The 15,603-nt window shown below is 35.7% G+C and overlaps 1 protein-coding gene across 1 annotated transcript in view; it reads right to left on the minus strand.

Moving 5' to 3' along the window:
- Positions 1–15,328, minus strand: part of col1a2 (collagen, type I, alpha 2) — a 30,986-nt gene extending 15,658 nt beyond the window's left edge. Inside the window, exons 1-21 of the mRNA XM_059012378.1 lie at positions 15,121–15,328; positions 14,088–14,089; positions 11,303–11,338; positions 10,348–10,431; positions 9,298–9,345; positions 8,188–8,232; positions 8,023–8,076; positions 7,844–7,897; positions 7,236–7,289; positions 6,842–6,895; positions 6,100–6,153; positions 5,590–5,634; positions 5,099–5,197; positions 4,168–4,221; positions 2,754–2,852; positions 2,612–2,656; positions 2,168–2,266; positions 1,804–1,857; positions 1,608–1,715; positions 908–961; positions 175–273 (exon numbers count right to left, since the gene is read on the minus strand). Of these exons, the coding sequence (XP_058868361.1) occupies positions 175–273; positions 908–961; positions 1,608–1,715; positions 1,804–1,857; positions 2,168–2,266; positions 2,612–2,656; positions 2,754–2,852; positions 4,168–4,221; positions 5,099–5,197; positions 5,590–5,634; positions 6,100–6,153; positions 6,842–6,895; positions 7,236–7,289; positions 7,844–7,897; positions 8,023–8,076; positions 8,188–8,232; positions 9,298–9,345; positions 10,348–10,431; positions 11,303–11,338; positions 14,088–14,089; positions 15,121–15,190 (1,311 nt within the window). The 5' untranslated portion in view covers positions 15,191–15,328. The remainder of the gene's footprint in view (positions 1–174; positions 274–907; positions 962–1,607; positions 1,716–1,803; positions 1,858–2,167; positions 2,267–2,611; positions 2,657–2,753; positions 2,853–4,167; positions 4,222–5,098; positions 5,198–5,589; positions 5,635–6,099; positions 6,154–6,841; positions 6,896–7,235; positions 7,290–7,843; positions 7,898–8,022; positions 8,077–8,187; positions 8,233–9,297; positions 9,346–10,347; positions 10,432–11,302; positions 11,339–14,087; positions 14,090–15,120) is intronic.
- Positions 15,329–15,603: the final 275 nt, after the last annotated feature.

The following is a 15,603-nucleotide window of genomic DNA, read 5'->3' on the forward strand; positions in this document are numbered from 1 at the left end:
TTTTAACTTCTACAGCTTGACCAGATAATCATACCTTTCTCAAAACACAATGCACCTTATTACCCAAAAAACAAACAAACAACAGTACGAGGTTTAAGGCTTACAGGGATCAAATGAAAATGCCTGGCATCTGTCATTCTCCATTTGCTGACCCTGAAAGGACTCGTGACTTACTCTTGAGCCAGGGAGACCAGGTTCACCAGGACGGCCAGCATCACCAGAGGGACCTGTTACACCAGGTGGTCCAGTGGCACCACGACTGCCAGGGGCACCCTAAAGACAATAAATACCATCAATATATCAACATATCACAAATACACATTTAAATTATACTATGCCTATATGGACACCCAATAGAGACACACTTGCATAAGATGTTTACAAGAACAATCAATGTAATTACAACAACATCCCATCGTATACGCCCCCTCCACCACTTCTCCCCCTTCATTACTTCTCCCCCCAATACTACTACAGTGCTCCCCTTTGATAACGCTGTAGTGGGGAGCTATAGTTAACAGACTGTGATGTTTGTGTTCCACCTTATAACGAGAATACTAGTGTTAGTGTAATGGCATTATGGGAAAAATGGAAGCCATGACCGTACTGGCTAATAACATGTTCCGCAGTATAAAGGGCTGCCTTATAAAGGGGGAGCACTATATATATATATATGTATCCCAAGGGCCTCTGTCTTAGTTAAAGTTACACCAGCAACAGTGGTGATTATCTTCTGGAAAAAACAGTTGGCCTTAAGAGTTAATATAGCGGTAGTTGTTATGTCCATGTGTTCTCACAAGGAAGGTTTCTATTGCCTTGTAGGAAACTGCACGCTAAGCATGTTACGCCCTCGCTGCATGCACACAATGTGTATGTTTTATTTGTTTTACTCAATAAGCAGGCTTACCACTGGGCCTCCTCTACCATCAGGTCCAGGGAGACCGCGAGTTCCAGGAACACCCTGTTGAAAATAGAGAAAATAATATGTTTAAATATATTGAATACCAATAACACTGGTATAAGTTATTCACATTTTCAGCCAATAAAAGGCTCTCATCCATGTGTACTGTTTGCTGGGACTAAACTACTGTTACACATTAAGCAGCTCACTGAGAAAAACCTCATGATTCCAAGGCCCCATCTCAAACCACACTTGAATTTCTAAATTAATTAAATCTTTAAAAAATGATTTATATATTTCATCATGCTATAGCATCTGGTTGAAAATGAATAAAGATATGAGAAAATATTGTCTACAGGAAAAGCACTGGATTTAATTTGGGATGGAAAATACTTTAGAAAATAAGGAAACCAAACCTTTGGCAACCCACAGTGTTTACCCTTGTCACAAATGAGCTAAAACAATAAACATTTAATAAAATGCCTTTAAACTTATAAACAAAGTAGAGGCTGGATGTTTCCTGAACATTAAGTTTAACTTTTTTTTTAATTAGTTTATAAATAGCTTATTATATTTTAACTAAATACAAACAAGGAAGAATGTTTGTCAATGTGTTAGTAAGCTTGTTTTGACCCCTAAAATAAAGTCCCCCTGAATAAAGGCACATGTTTGTTGAACGGTTTGGTTCCAGCTGAAATAGACTTACTCTTCCTCCTCGGTTGCCAGCTGGGCCAGGTGGACCTGCCTCACCAGTTGAGCCTCTCTTTCCTTCCTCACCAGCAGGGCCCTGCTGACCTTGGGGACCTGCGTTACCCTGTATGGGAAGCAGAAACATCATTGTAGTATGGGGATCTAGAATTCCACCAAAAATACAGAAATTACATTTGAAGGAGAATACTTACAGGTGGACCCTTGGAACCAGTATCACCCTTGGGACCAGAAGGACCAGGATCACCCTAGAGTGAGAAAAACAGAAATATTGAACTCACTGAATTAAAAACATGAATACAATGTATACATATTTATTTATCTCCTACTAAAAAACAAATTACTGTAAGCTACTGAAAATATATTGAACAGAACATATACAAATAAATTAACAGGATTTGCAGTTCCACAGCTCCAGAAATGCGTTTTATTTTTTTGCATTTGAGATAAATACAGGGGGCATTCAAAATTTGCAGAAAAGCTATTTTCTATATTGGATAACTGGTAGCTATAAAACATCAGTCATTTTGTAGGATTTTCTTTTTACTGAATACTCACACTGTTGCCTCTGGGCCCAGCAGCGCCGACAGGTCCCTGAGGTCCAGGGCCACCTCTGGGGCCGGGGAAACCAGGAGCACCAGCAACACCAGGGAGACCCTATGGGAAAAGAACAGGTTCATGCCATTTACAAATGGATGTACTGTATAAAAACACATAGTGTCAAAATGTCATAGCTTGATCTTTTAAAACTTACTCTGCAACAGTTTTATAAAACTTTGGTTGAAGGCCACTGGGAGTTTTGTTTTACATATTCATCTACAACTGAAATAAGGCATTTGTCATATCCCATTTGCTGTGAAATTTGGGATGGGATGTCTGAGGGCTATATGAAGAGATGTCAGGTAAATATGCATAACAACTGGGTAACACTAAAACTAGAACAACAAAACAAATGGAAAAAAAAACAAACAATAAGTCACTTGGACAACTTAGCATACTTACAGCACTACCTTTAGGACCATTGAGACCGTTGTTACCAGGGTTTCCCTAGGAGGAAAAATAAATTCAATTTGTAAGAAAGATTTGCTTGTATTAACCAAATGACAAACTCCTTTTTACCGGTCATAGTGGCTGGGATACTTACAATAGGACCCACGGGGCCGACAGCACCAGCAGCACCTGGCTCACCTCTTGCACCCTGAGCACCAGTTGGGCCATTAGGACCACCAGGGCCAACCTCACCCTAAATAAAACAGAAGAAGAAGAGGTAGTTGGAAACAGAGCTAAACCAAACCTACAAGAACGTAATCTAAGAATAACCCAAGAATGGAGGAACTTTTATACCAAAGATATAACGGTATAAACTATAGTTTACCAGAGGAATAGTACACACATGGGATACAGCAACACTGTCAACCAAGTGCACGCCACTCTCTTTAGAGTATTTGTGTCTCTTAATGATGGTGGTATTTAGGTCTGTCACCTTTTAGATCAATGGAATATTGTAGACTGATTGTAGACTGAAGATGGCATTCCCAAATGATACTGAAACAAGTTAAGATTGAGTTTTACAGATTAATTTTGTGGTGCATGGAAACCTGTCATCAGTTAACTGGGTTAACCATTATAATTAGGCTTGCTGTTCGATTTTAATAGATAAAGCTTGTTAAATGTCGAATTCCCAAAAGATATGAGTTCTACTGAAAGAAATTTACATATGATAAATGTTGGTAAAACCACTAGCTATTTTTTTATTTTCTTACCAAAAATAATAATTTAAACATCATCTCTAGTTTGTGTAGTTTTTATACTCGCTGTCTGTCCCGTCTCCGTTCCGTTCTGAATGGCTAGGGGTCGCTGTCAGTCAACTCAGTGGTCCCTTAGTAGGCTACTGTAGTTTCACTGTCAGTCATTTCATCCTGTTCTGACAGATCTCGTTGACTGAAGCAGTGCTAGAATTTGATTAAATGACTGTCAATCATCAAGACCTGCATCGACTATGCACTTTCATTTGGCAGCTACAGCGCCTGCCATTCAAAGTGCCTACTTTGAAATGAGTGGGTTAAGGTGTAGATAAGCTTTTGCTATAGGTATACGGTGACAGTTACTAGTTTGATTTGAAAACGGGGCATAAGAAGAAAACACTTAATGAGTATTGTGCACAATACCCTGACTGACGACTGATGTCTCTATGGCTTTCCAGTGACTGAGTCCAGCTGTGCTGAAGCAGGAGAGGGGGGGAGCTCAGACTCCGAATAATAAGTGCATGTTAGTTCTGTTAAATGCTTTCGAATGCTTTCTTCTGTGCATATTATTCTTACTCGTAAATTTATGCTTTAAAAGTCTGTGTAATACACTTTTGTATGCTGTGTTTTCTATGGTTTATTTGAGACAATTTTTTAATTTGTGTAGGATCTTTATATATTGGTAACCATGGTTATAACGCATCATAAGACACCATTGTTGGTGGTTTTGAAGCAACCAATGTGCTCTGAGCATCTGGAACTGAATCGTTTATTGAGTTTTGCAAAGTAAAAACATAAATCTATAATACATACCTTTGGACCAGGAGAACCAGGGAAACCTGGAGGGCCAGCTGGGCCAATAGGACCCTGAAAAAATGAAAAGCGTGCATTTCAATTTAGTGTCCTTCTATTGAGCTCTAGATTGTATAGTGTTATGGCATAGCCTGCCACTGGAATAGAACAGGGATAATCTAGCTGCTTTTTTTAACTAGGTCAGGCTATCTGTTTTATTAATTGGATTAACTTAATGTGTGTGTGAACTCATATTGCCTTTACTTATATTATCAATGACTTTAAGCATAACTATATTTTCTTATACTTTTACCTATTTATCTACATTATTATAGCAATTACTTTTTATACACTAACAATATGAATGCAAATTTAACAAATGTTACATGGGTTCACTATCTTTGTCCCTCACACATGAAAACTCTCGATGGCCTCAACGCCAATCCTAGTGCAAAATAACTATCTTCACGCAGTGTGGCCCCACAATAGCAATTATTTTCAATAGATTATTAACATCAATTAAAAAGTACTGTAATTGTCTAAGTATAGCTTGCACCTTTTTTGGGGAATTTATGTGAGTGTTATGCAGAGATTTTGCAATATATAAGTGGTGTGCAGTAATCATAGAAATACTAAAAGAAACTCTTTGATAAGCATTTCAATCACAGGTCGTGTCAATGTCGTTTTCAATTGAATTGTACTGTTTCTTTCAGTATTGCTACATATTCTATTGCATGGATGAAGTGCACATTATACTTGGGTAATAGTATTCTATATCGTATGGAATGGTGTTTTTTATATGGTAGAATAAGGCAGCTCAATTATGAGTTTTATATATTTTAACAATGAATATTACCATAATTGCTACATGACTGCCATTGCTAACCCAGGAGTAAAACAAGAAAAAGCCCTCTAATCCTATAAAGCAACGCAATGTGTATTCAGTACTTACAGCAGGGCCGGCAGGACCGACATTCCCATCACTACCCCGAGCACCAGCTGGACCAGCAGGGCCAGCACGACCTCGTTCACCTGAAATACCACGAGCGCCCTGGGAGACAAAAAAATAAATCAATAAAATGTCTCCCATGAGTTAACAAATAATCCTCAGTGAACAGCAACACAAATGGTTTCTGCTTAAAAAGCTTTTTTTAGTGTTAAAGCTCAGAAATCAACACCATGTAAACTTGTACGCTGCTTTGCCGAGCCATGGGATAATGTAAATGCTTGTTGATGAGTATATATATATTTTAAATATGCCCCACATGGGTGTTCAAGAAGTACTAATGGGTTATTTTTTAAGATGTCAGTCTCCCTTTTTAAATGGGCCCTATCGTTCAACAAAATGAATAACAATTGTTGCTATATATATATATATATATATATATATATATATATATATATATATATAACAAAACCTTCTAAAGTATTTAGGTGACTTACCGCCAGTCCTGGGGATCCATTCTCCCCCCGAGCGCCTGTTTCACCCTGTGTGGAAAGAAGAGGATATATATCAAAACTCCAAATGAAACCAGCAGTCAATATGGAAATAACCAAATTGTCATTGGAAGCCAAACCCTACATAAAATGAAATGTTATTTTACATAACAATCTATTAACTGTATAATTGTACAGTATAATGACAGATACTTAAAGTGTCACCCGATTAAAGGTGGTGGGAGTCATTGTTAGAATTCCTATTAGGCATAGCATGCTATCCAGTCATAATGGGCATTGGTATTCAATGTGTATCAGTGAAAGGCTCACTCCAACATGCTACTTCACTGGTTTGATCTGGGAGCTTTTAAACATACTAAAGTGTATATGACAGATCAGCTTCATAATTGGTGGTCTTGATTTGGCAAGGAGGTACTTGAAGGTATGGAAAGTCACACCTGTTGTAGTATTGTTTAAACTGCCTGTTATTTTGTAACATTATGCTGTTCTCATTACCTTAACACCAGCAGCTCCAACCTCACCCTTCTGTCCATCCAGACCAGTGTAACCCTGTGTAAGAACAGTAGGGAAATTGAGGGGAAAGCTCATATTGAATAGAACCGAGATGTACTAGGGTACATCCCAGGCTTTTTCTAATATAAAAGCGGGCTCAAAATTAATCATTTAAAAATAAACCACCAAAATATATGGTGAAGTTCCTTGACATTTCAGGTTGTTGACAAAACTTGAGGTGAATTTTAAAAAAAACATTATTACATTATTCCATATTCAGTCATAATTTAAAACATTTCCTATTTATTTGAACTAATAGTACTACTGGACACGCATGGGTTAATGTACTGTTTGACATTGTCAGCAGATTGAACAGTAAGGTCCATTTGCTGGTATAACATTGTGTGCAGATACACTAAACTACACTTGACATTATTGTTTCATGTAAAAGTCATGTGACAATATAATATGTAAACACTATGTTTGTGGCTTTGAAACGAGGGTTAACTAAATTAAACTAGTGTGGATAAGTGGACCATATTTCTTTTCAGTGAATTCGCTCACATATCTTCTGTAAGACACTGGTTAGGGTTAGGGATTAAACATGTACTACAGATGTGAATCCCTATTTGGTAGTTTATTAAAGAATCAGTCCTATCATCCTAGCTCATTATCAGTCTGTTGACCTACCTCTATGTCCTGAAATGGGAACATTTTAAACGAAAGCAGGTAAAATCATACTTACTCTGTGTCCCTTCATTCCGGGAAGACCGGGGGTTCCAGGGAATCCACGAGCACCCTATTGAAGATTGAAACAGGTTATTGAATATCAATGTTGCTAAGCAATAAAGAACCTTCCTAACTGATTAATTAGTAATCTAATAAACAAGAACCGACATTATACAAGTATATTGAACTTCTGTCTATGTAATAATATTAAATACAAAATCATGCTTATGTTTATTAACAGACTAACCTAACTTTTTCCTTTTGCAAAGCTTTTTGGTTACAAGTTTACTATGAAGCAGTGGTACAACAGCATAAAATCGTTCTGTCTTATGGTCTACTCACTGTATGTCTGCCTGGGCCACTCTGTTATATGATAGTTCATATGTATAATATGCAATTATGCTTCTTACTTGAGCACCACCAGTTCCACGATCACCAGGTTTGCCAGATCTGCCAGGGTTACCCTATTGTTAAAGATAGACATTCAAATAAACAAAGGTGCCGCAGCATTCATTACAATTATTTATTACGTTGTATTAATCAGAAACATAAATGAAGAAGAAATAGATAAACTGATACAATGTAGGCATAATTGTACTGTCTATATGTTCCTTTTAAGGTTATCCAGTTAATTTGAGCATTAGCTAGTAAAATTCATGAACAGAAAGAGAGAAAGAATAAATTGAAAATTTACAAAACATGATTTACCCAAGGGCCTTCTTAGGGAAACAAATGTCATCTTGGCAAACCAAAGAAGGACAAATACCTTTGGTTTATGTCAAACTGATATCATGGGGTTTACTAATTGATGGGCCTAATTATGGTAATATACCAGTTGACAAAGATTATAACTTGTGACTCCTGTTATATTAACAGTGTATCTGAGTCTGTACCTACAACATACAGTCATTTTCTTTGTCTGTGAAATAAAAACGGTGAAAATACATTTCAAAATGTAAAGGAGATGAGCCACATCTTTCTTGTAGGACAAGAATATGAGCAATAACTCTTTACTTACATCATCACCAGCCTTTCCAGGGGGACCTGTGGGGCCTCGAGCACCTACTGGGCCCTGATTTTTTTAAGAAAAAAGGAAGAAAAAAAAAGAAAATGAGGTTAGGAGGTCAACATGCTATTTGGCAGCCTTAAAAAAAAAAACAAGACACTCAGCCTCTGGCCTGCTTAAAGAGTGCTTACAGTTTGTCCTGGTTCACCAGGCTCACCAGGGTGTCCTTGGAAACCTTGCGCTCCCTAATTTAACAGAAAATAAAACAGTCATTTGTTTTGGTCATAGCAATTTTAATTAAAACAATGTTTGCAATTGAAAGGTATAAGTCCTAATAATAAAGATGTCATACTTACAGGAGGTCCTGGAGGTCCTGGTGGGCCTCTTGGTCCCATCAAACCCTATCAAAATCAAAACAAGAGTGTGTATTTACAATAATGGTCAGAAGATTACAAAAGGGTCCATGTTTATTGATCATAAGGCATTTGGGATTGTGGAAAGAGCCCTATGTTCCTGCAGGAAAAGCTTCTTATTGTAATATTGTTCATTATGATATTGTGAAAAAGTATTAAGGATGTGTTGATAACAGGAAGACAGAAGTGTCTGTACTATGTATTCATTCTAAACAGTAGTAGATCTGAATACTGCTACTGTTTAGATAGGAAATGTGTCTCTTGTTGTATAGCAAGATTATGAAACTCAAACAAACAGTGCTTATTAGTCTCTATTGTATTTCTTTCTGTAAAAAAAATGCAAAAAGCCAGGAAGAGTCACATTGTAATGATGACATGAGTATTTAGATCAATTGGCCTAAAGGCACAGTAAAATTGACGGTGTAAACATTATTTTATACGTTGCTAAAGTTTTTAAAGAAAGAACATATGAAAATACATTTGATAACATGTGTAATGAGAAGGGCAATTTTACAACTGTACCCAATCAGTGACATATAAAAAAAAACTGCACATTTTGTGTAATAATTCAATCACTATAAATTTACATTAGATGCATGCTTTGTTGAATACATTATTGAGGTGCAGGCATCATTTTGGTCCTACTAAAGGTCAACAAATACAGAGCCCCTCTCCCAAAAGGAGGAAAGCTGCCTCATGGTGGATTTGGATCATCAATTAATAAAATGGTGGCCAGGTAGTTTTAATTAAAAGGGGAATTTGAATATTTGCTTTTCAGACTATGTCTGCAGTAAGAGGTTTACTGGATTTTGCTAATTATAATTACCCATATCTATCTTGTGTCATAATAAGTGTATGAATTAAAACAGTAACACACACACACACATATATATATATACACACATACACACACACACACATATATATATACACACACACACGCACACACACACACAAACACACACACACACACACATATATATATATATCCACACATACACACACACGCACGCACGCACACACATACACACACACACACACACAAATGCTTACCATGGGCCCGGGACCTGCGTCAGGGGCTTTGTACTGAGCAGCAAAGTTCTGGAAAAAGAAGAGTATTTTGGAAACATGAAGATGAGATACATTTCAAACTGCATTTAGTACAAGTTTTAAAGCAGTTTTCCTTGGTAGTATTCAAACAACGTCCTATTTATTTACTAAACTACTCTTTGATTTATGAATATTACCTTTGCAGTGGTTGCCCCTATAAATGTTTACCATGGAATACCATGAGAATAGCATAGTAAAGTGTAGTAAATTATAAATATGGTAAGCATAGTAACACACCACAGGAGACTTTTATAAGGCTAGATTTAGTGTTAAATATAGACGTAGCTCTATATAGCTCATATGACTATATTAGGTTTACTATTGTGTCAGATATATCCTGGAAATGTATAAATGCAATTTGAAGGCAACTGTACAGGGTCCACTGGATATTTCAATAGTGGACATGGGATTCTATTTTGAACATTTTGGTGGAGGAGGTGACATCATCTCTGTGTATGCACTGACATCACTTTAAGTTGATCAGTCATTTTGGTGGAGGAGGTGACATCATCTCTGTGTATGCACTGACATCACTTTAAGTTGATCAGTCATTTTGGTGGAGGTGGTGACATCATCTCAGTGTATGCACTGACATCACTTTAAGTTGATCAGTCAAAGTTGTTTTCTTTGTTTATCTTTCACACATTCTACCTTTACTGTTTCTATGGATCTCTGTAAGTCATATATGGAAACCCAACAGCAATGGAAAAGAATGCAAAGAGAAGATGGTGACTACACAACTGATACTTCAAACAGTCTAATAAGACCTATTTTTATATAACACAAACAGACATCCATTTTGTTGGCTGTGATGATTTTTTACATACACTGTGATGTAAGAGGACTGTTTTTATGTAGGACTATGAGGTTACTGCAGTTTATATTGATGTAGGCCTCAAAATCTCAGTCAGTGCCGTGTCATTTTAAATGTGTCCATTTGGAGAATTTTGATTTGAGCTGTGTTTTTTATGGAAGGATATTTTTTGCACTTACTCCACCAAGGCCAGGGGGCCCAGGAGGTCCTGCAGGTCCAGGGGTACCAGGTTCACCATCTCTACCGTTTGGACCTTGGGGACCCTAAGAACAATGTGAAATAATGATACAAATACATCAATAAATAAATAAATAATAAATAAAATGCTCAACCGTAGTTATGACGTTGCTAGAAGGATAGCAGCTATTAAAAAGTACCAAATATCAAAACAAACAACAGTAGTTTTTTTGGATTCTGTTGTACAGAGCTATTACAGTTATTGTTACTTGGCACTTTTTGAACTGCTAAATGTATAGGTCAAGCATTAATTAACCCCAGTCCTAAAAGAGACAATTGGCCTTAAATACAGGCTTTATATTAGCAGTAAAAAGTAAACACAAAATAAATAAAATAAATAAAATAAAATAAAATAAAATAAAATAAAATAAATAATAATAATAATAATAATAATAATAATAATAATAATAATAATAATAATAATAATAATAGCAGCAGTTGTATTTGTCTCGTAAATGAAGCTGACTCTTGTGCTTTCATTAAAGAAAGGTCAAACACTTTTTGAAGTATTAGGGGTGTGGCTGGACACCTGCCGATGCTTTGACCCGCTCTGTAGTAATGTGTTTGTTTTCAGTGAACCCCCAGTGTCCATGCTGAAGTGAATTCCTGTGAAAAAAAACATGTGCAAACTTGGAGGGAATCCCCCCCATTGTTCCTCAGTGCTCATTCATTTCACAGGAATTCCCCCGTTTGGAAACTTGTTGGCCACACTGCCATTTTAACTTGTGGGTATTTCTGAAGATGTCAGACAAGAGCATTTTTTTCCATTAAAATAGCAAACTTAATTTACGACACATGGAACTTGCCTAAACATAATAAGTCTAGGGGTGAGTATTGGAAACTACAGTTTTTAAAGTATTTGAAAAAGGCAGCTAAAAAAAAATTATAAATCCGTACCCTATCTCCCATGGGGCCTTTGTCTCCCCGGGGACCCTAAAGAGGAAAAATAAATAAATAAATAAATAAATAAATAATAATATTTTATAAAACAACAACAACAACAACAACAATAATAATAATAATAATAATAATAATAATAATAATAATAATAATAATAAAAATACAGATGCAATATAGTCGACTGGTTATATTGCAAGTATATATTCTGTAAAACTTTATTTAGGCTTTACATGTATTCCTAAATGAGCAACACACAAGTGAATGTGTTTCCTCTTAATATAAACATAGAAGTTAATCTCACACAAACATCTCATAAACATTATTAACCAATTAAAATACAATAGTGTTAAAGCTATTACTAAAATAAGTGTCTCCAAATTTATAGTATAGGATTATTTTTCCTTCTATTTTTGTAATGATATTGATGTGCCTTCTGTCTGTGTATATGCTACCATTGTTTACATTAAAAAAAAAAAAAAAGAATTATGACACAGATGCATAATTCTCTTTTAAAGTAATCTAAATGTCCACCACAGTGTCAAAAAAATACTGCTCACCTTTGGTCCTTCAAGATTCTATAATGGGAAACAAAAATGAATGCAATGTTATTATCTAGCAGTACTGCAGGTGTTGATTCATTAATCCATGAACATATTAGACACACTTTTCAAAGGATGGCACTTCATAACATGGTAATAAATTGAACTATACTGGAAATATCGTCACATGTTATAAAGTATTATCAATATACACAATATAATCAATGAACCACAATAACTGGACATGGCTGAGATCACGTTATACAACATAGCAAGAAAGATTAAAAAGTAGTTCTATATCTACTATTTAGCCGCACCACAAACTCTCACACAACATACATGTCACATTTTACAGAAAGAATGTAAAAACTGCATCTAACCTGAATGCATGCATAGTCTTCTTTGGGTCATTTGTATGTATGGAAATGCCTTTATTAATTTAATTTCCACCTTATTTTAAAGGTTTGCCTCCAGAAATGTCCAGCCCCTTTGGGATACTGAGCCAGAGTGGACATTTCCACAGACATTCCCCCAAACCAATTGGAATCAGAGACTTCTACCAGTAGAATATTATGCTCTATCGGGGCTGATGCCAGTTTTAATATGAAAGGCGATCGATCGCCAATAGAAGAACAGACGGGAAGATTAATGCCAGTACATACAGCCTTGCACGGACCGATAAGCAGAAACAGAAGTAAAAATGTATTAGAAAAGGTAAAATTCATCTATGCAGATAAAGAATGATCAAATATTGCATTTTACTAACCTGTGTGTCTGTATTAAGAGAAAGCAAGAAGAAAAAAAAAAGAAAATATGTAGTTAGTGGTTGAAATGAAAGATTCGAATAAAACAAACTGTTGTAATCATTGCAATGGAACAAAAGCAGTTGTTTAAATAATGTATTTGCATGCTGAGGATAATAGCATTTATAGTTTAGTATTAAATCAGCTGCAATAGAATTTACTAACCACTGAACTCATGGTACAAGAATATACTAACTGTAATTTGAATAACTAGTACAACTGCAATTAAAATTAAATGACTACTATGACTACGACTACTACTACTACTAATAATAATAATAATAATATGTTACAGTATTGCATGTTGGGTTCTAGTTGCAGAGATTTTAAAATGATATCTTACAATGCTGTAACAAATAATAAAAACGGGCATGAAAAGCCATCAGGTGAATAACTTCAATGAAGAAGGCCTGGTTTCTACCAAATATGATTATAAATTTAGGAAATACTTCATTGCCTACTGAAATCATCCACTAGTGATGAAATTATTTTAAATCTATTTCCATATTAAACTGTTGAATAATTTGAAACTATATAACTACAATAGTGATTTAATGTATGTTTTAACAGCACTAAATTAAACTATTCATCTCACCCTTTTACAATAATTTAGCAAAATAGTCCTTGCAAACTCTCTTCAGACTTTTTTGTATACGTATTTAAAAGTGATGAACTATGAAAGGATGGACCATGCAAGCACCACTAGAGGGCACTGCTACTAGCCTAACCACTGCATGGACGAAACAATAAGCAGATAGCTTGTGGAAAGCATTAGTAAAACCTAGACTATAATTTAGAAGTGTGGGCTCAATTCTAACTAAGTCAAGACTGGGTAATTTGGTTCTGCAAATTACTGTTTTGAAACCATGTACAATTTGTCTCTTCAAGAACATTCTTTTTTGATGTATCTGTGCTGAATTTGCAATATTATAAATAGTCAATAACTTATATTGACTTATATTTAAGGTGTATTTATAACTTAACTATGATAATTAATTGCTGAAAGCCTCTCAAATTTGAATGTATGTATCTCTGCATAAAAGTGATGGTAGGTTTGGAGCAGCCATGAAGTCCAAGATTAGACATGACATTGGTTCTTGGTATCTAGGCCTTCGTTGCTAATTTGCCGGCACCTGGCCTAGCTCAGGTGTGATTCACACCACATTCATATTTGAAATATCTATTCAAGTAACTTTATCCTTAACTCCTATACCTAAACCCAACTGTAACCCTAATGCAAACCTAACATCAATGACCTCAAACTAGGTCTCAATCACACCTGAATTTTAAGTATTTTGATTTAATGTATGCGTGTTAACATTATCCATGAGCATTGTATTAAATAGTATACAGAACATTTATTGATTTGGTATAATTTAGAACAGCTTTAGAATACAATAGACCAATACAGACTTAAAGAATAAACCGGAAACAGGCAACTGCTCAATTAAGAAGTTATGTTAATTAGTTCTCCCACTCTATTGAAATGCATCAGTTCATGGCAGGCCACCAGGGGGCGTCTTTCTCTCATACACGTCAGCTACCAGTATATTTAATTTTGTTAACTGCATTAAAACATATATAAATTAATAAATAAATACAAATAATTAGACTTAAATATTGAACTAGTGTAGGCCATGCCTCTAAACGTGAATACAACTATTGTTTAATGTAGTTAAGTTTTAGAGCTGTTACGTGGTTCAATGCTTCAATGCTTTTAAGTTTTAGAGCTGTTACGTGGTTTTTGGCAAGTTAAATTAAAATCTTAATGTAAACAATAAATAACTTTAATTTTCCGTTTATCGTGTGTGTGAAGTTATTGGGATATGTGCCAAAACACAATAGCTTGGCCTGGTTTCAACTTTGAGTTACCGCGCAAATCTTTTAAACGCCACCAGGGGGCATATTTCACCTGGTTTATAATAAGCGTCTCGTGAGTCGCTCTGCAGCAATTTGTACAACGCCCAAAAGTTTACCATCACTAGAACAATTTTTTTCACAAAATCTTTTTTGAATTTGTAGAGATTATTGTCCTTATTGTCCATAATTTTAGAAACACCTTTCTTTAATTTATTACATCCACAATTCTATGTTAGAAAGTTGGAAAATGGACAACAGAATAAATGCTGAATAGTGTTCTTTGTTTAGTAAATTCTATTGTGAGTTCTAACAACTAGCAAACTTGCCAATGTTATAATAGCCTGATATCTTGTATCTTTTTAATAATAAGTAAAACCTAAACACTCATTGTCATAAAGGATATGGACCAGATCCTTGACATGTAAAAACGAATGCAAGTACTTAAAACTGTCCAGATAGATTTGTCCCGTTTTGTAGCATGTAACAACTTAGACCTAATGTTCTTAGCAAAATCTGCATCAGTTCAGTCCCACCGCCTCCCCCCCACCAAAAAAAAAAACCCAAAACCAGCTTACGTTCTTGGTACGAAACAAAAAAGGATATATAAACTTACATTGGCATGTTGCTAGGTATGAAGTTACTGCAAGCAGCAACACAATCCGTGTATCCACAAAGCTGAGCATGTCTACAGACTAGACATGCAGACTCCTTGTGCTGCTGAGCCCTGGTTATTACCTACAACGAGCAGGCATGCAGTTGTGATGACTAGAGTAACTCCAAACTTAGCAGAAACCTGCTGCCGTGATGCTAAAATAATAAAGTCTAATCAGCCCTATTTATATGGCAGGAGGTTCCTTTGTCTGCGTGTCAAGAACCGGGCTCCAAACCAATAGGAATTGAGACATCCTAGACTTACTCCCATCCCAGAACTGATCCACTTAGTCATGTGGTGCTTATCTCCAGCCTTCTAAAGGAATATTGGCACGAACATAACAATGGTGACGAATGCACTGTTTTTAATTAGCTCCCACATTTTGAGGACGTGGACACTTTCATGCTTTAAAAGGGAAAATCTGACATTTTGTCTGGCTTTTTG

This window comes from Acipenser ruthenus, chromosome 3, assembly GCF_902713425.1.
Source record: "Acipenser ruthenus chromosome 3, fAciRut3.2 maternal haplotype, whole genome shotgun sequence".
NCBI classification, from domain to species: Eukaryota; Metazoa; Chordata; class Actinopteri; order Acipenseriformes; family Acipenseridae; genus Acipenser; species Acipenser ruthenus.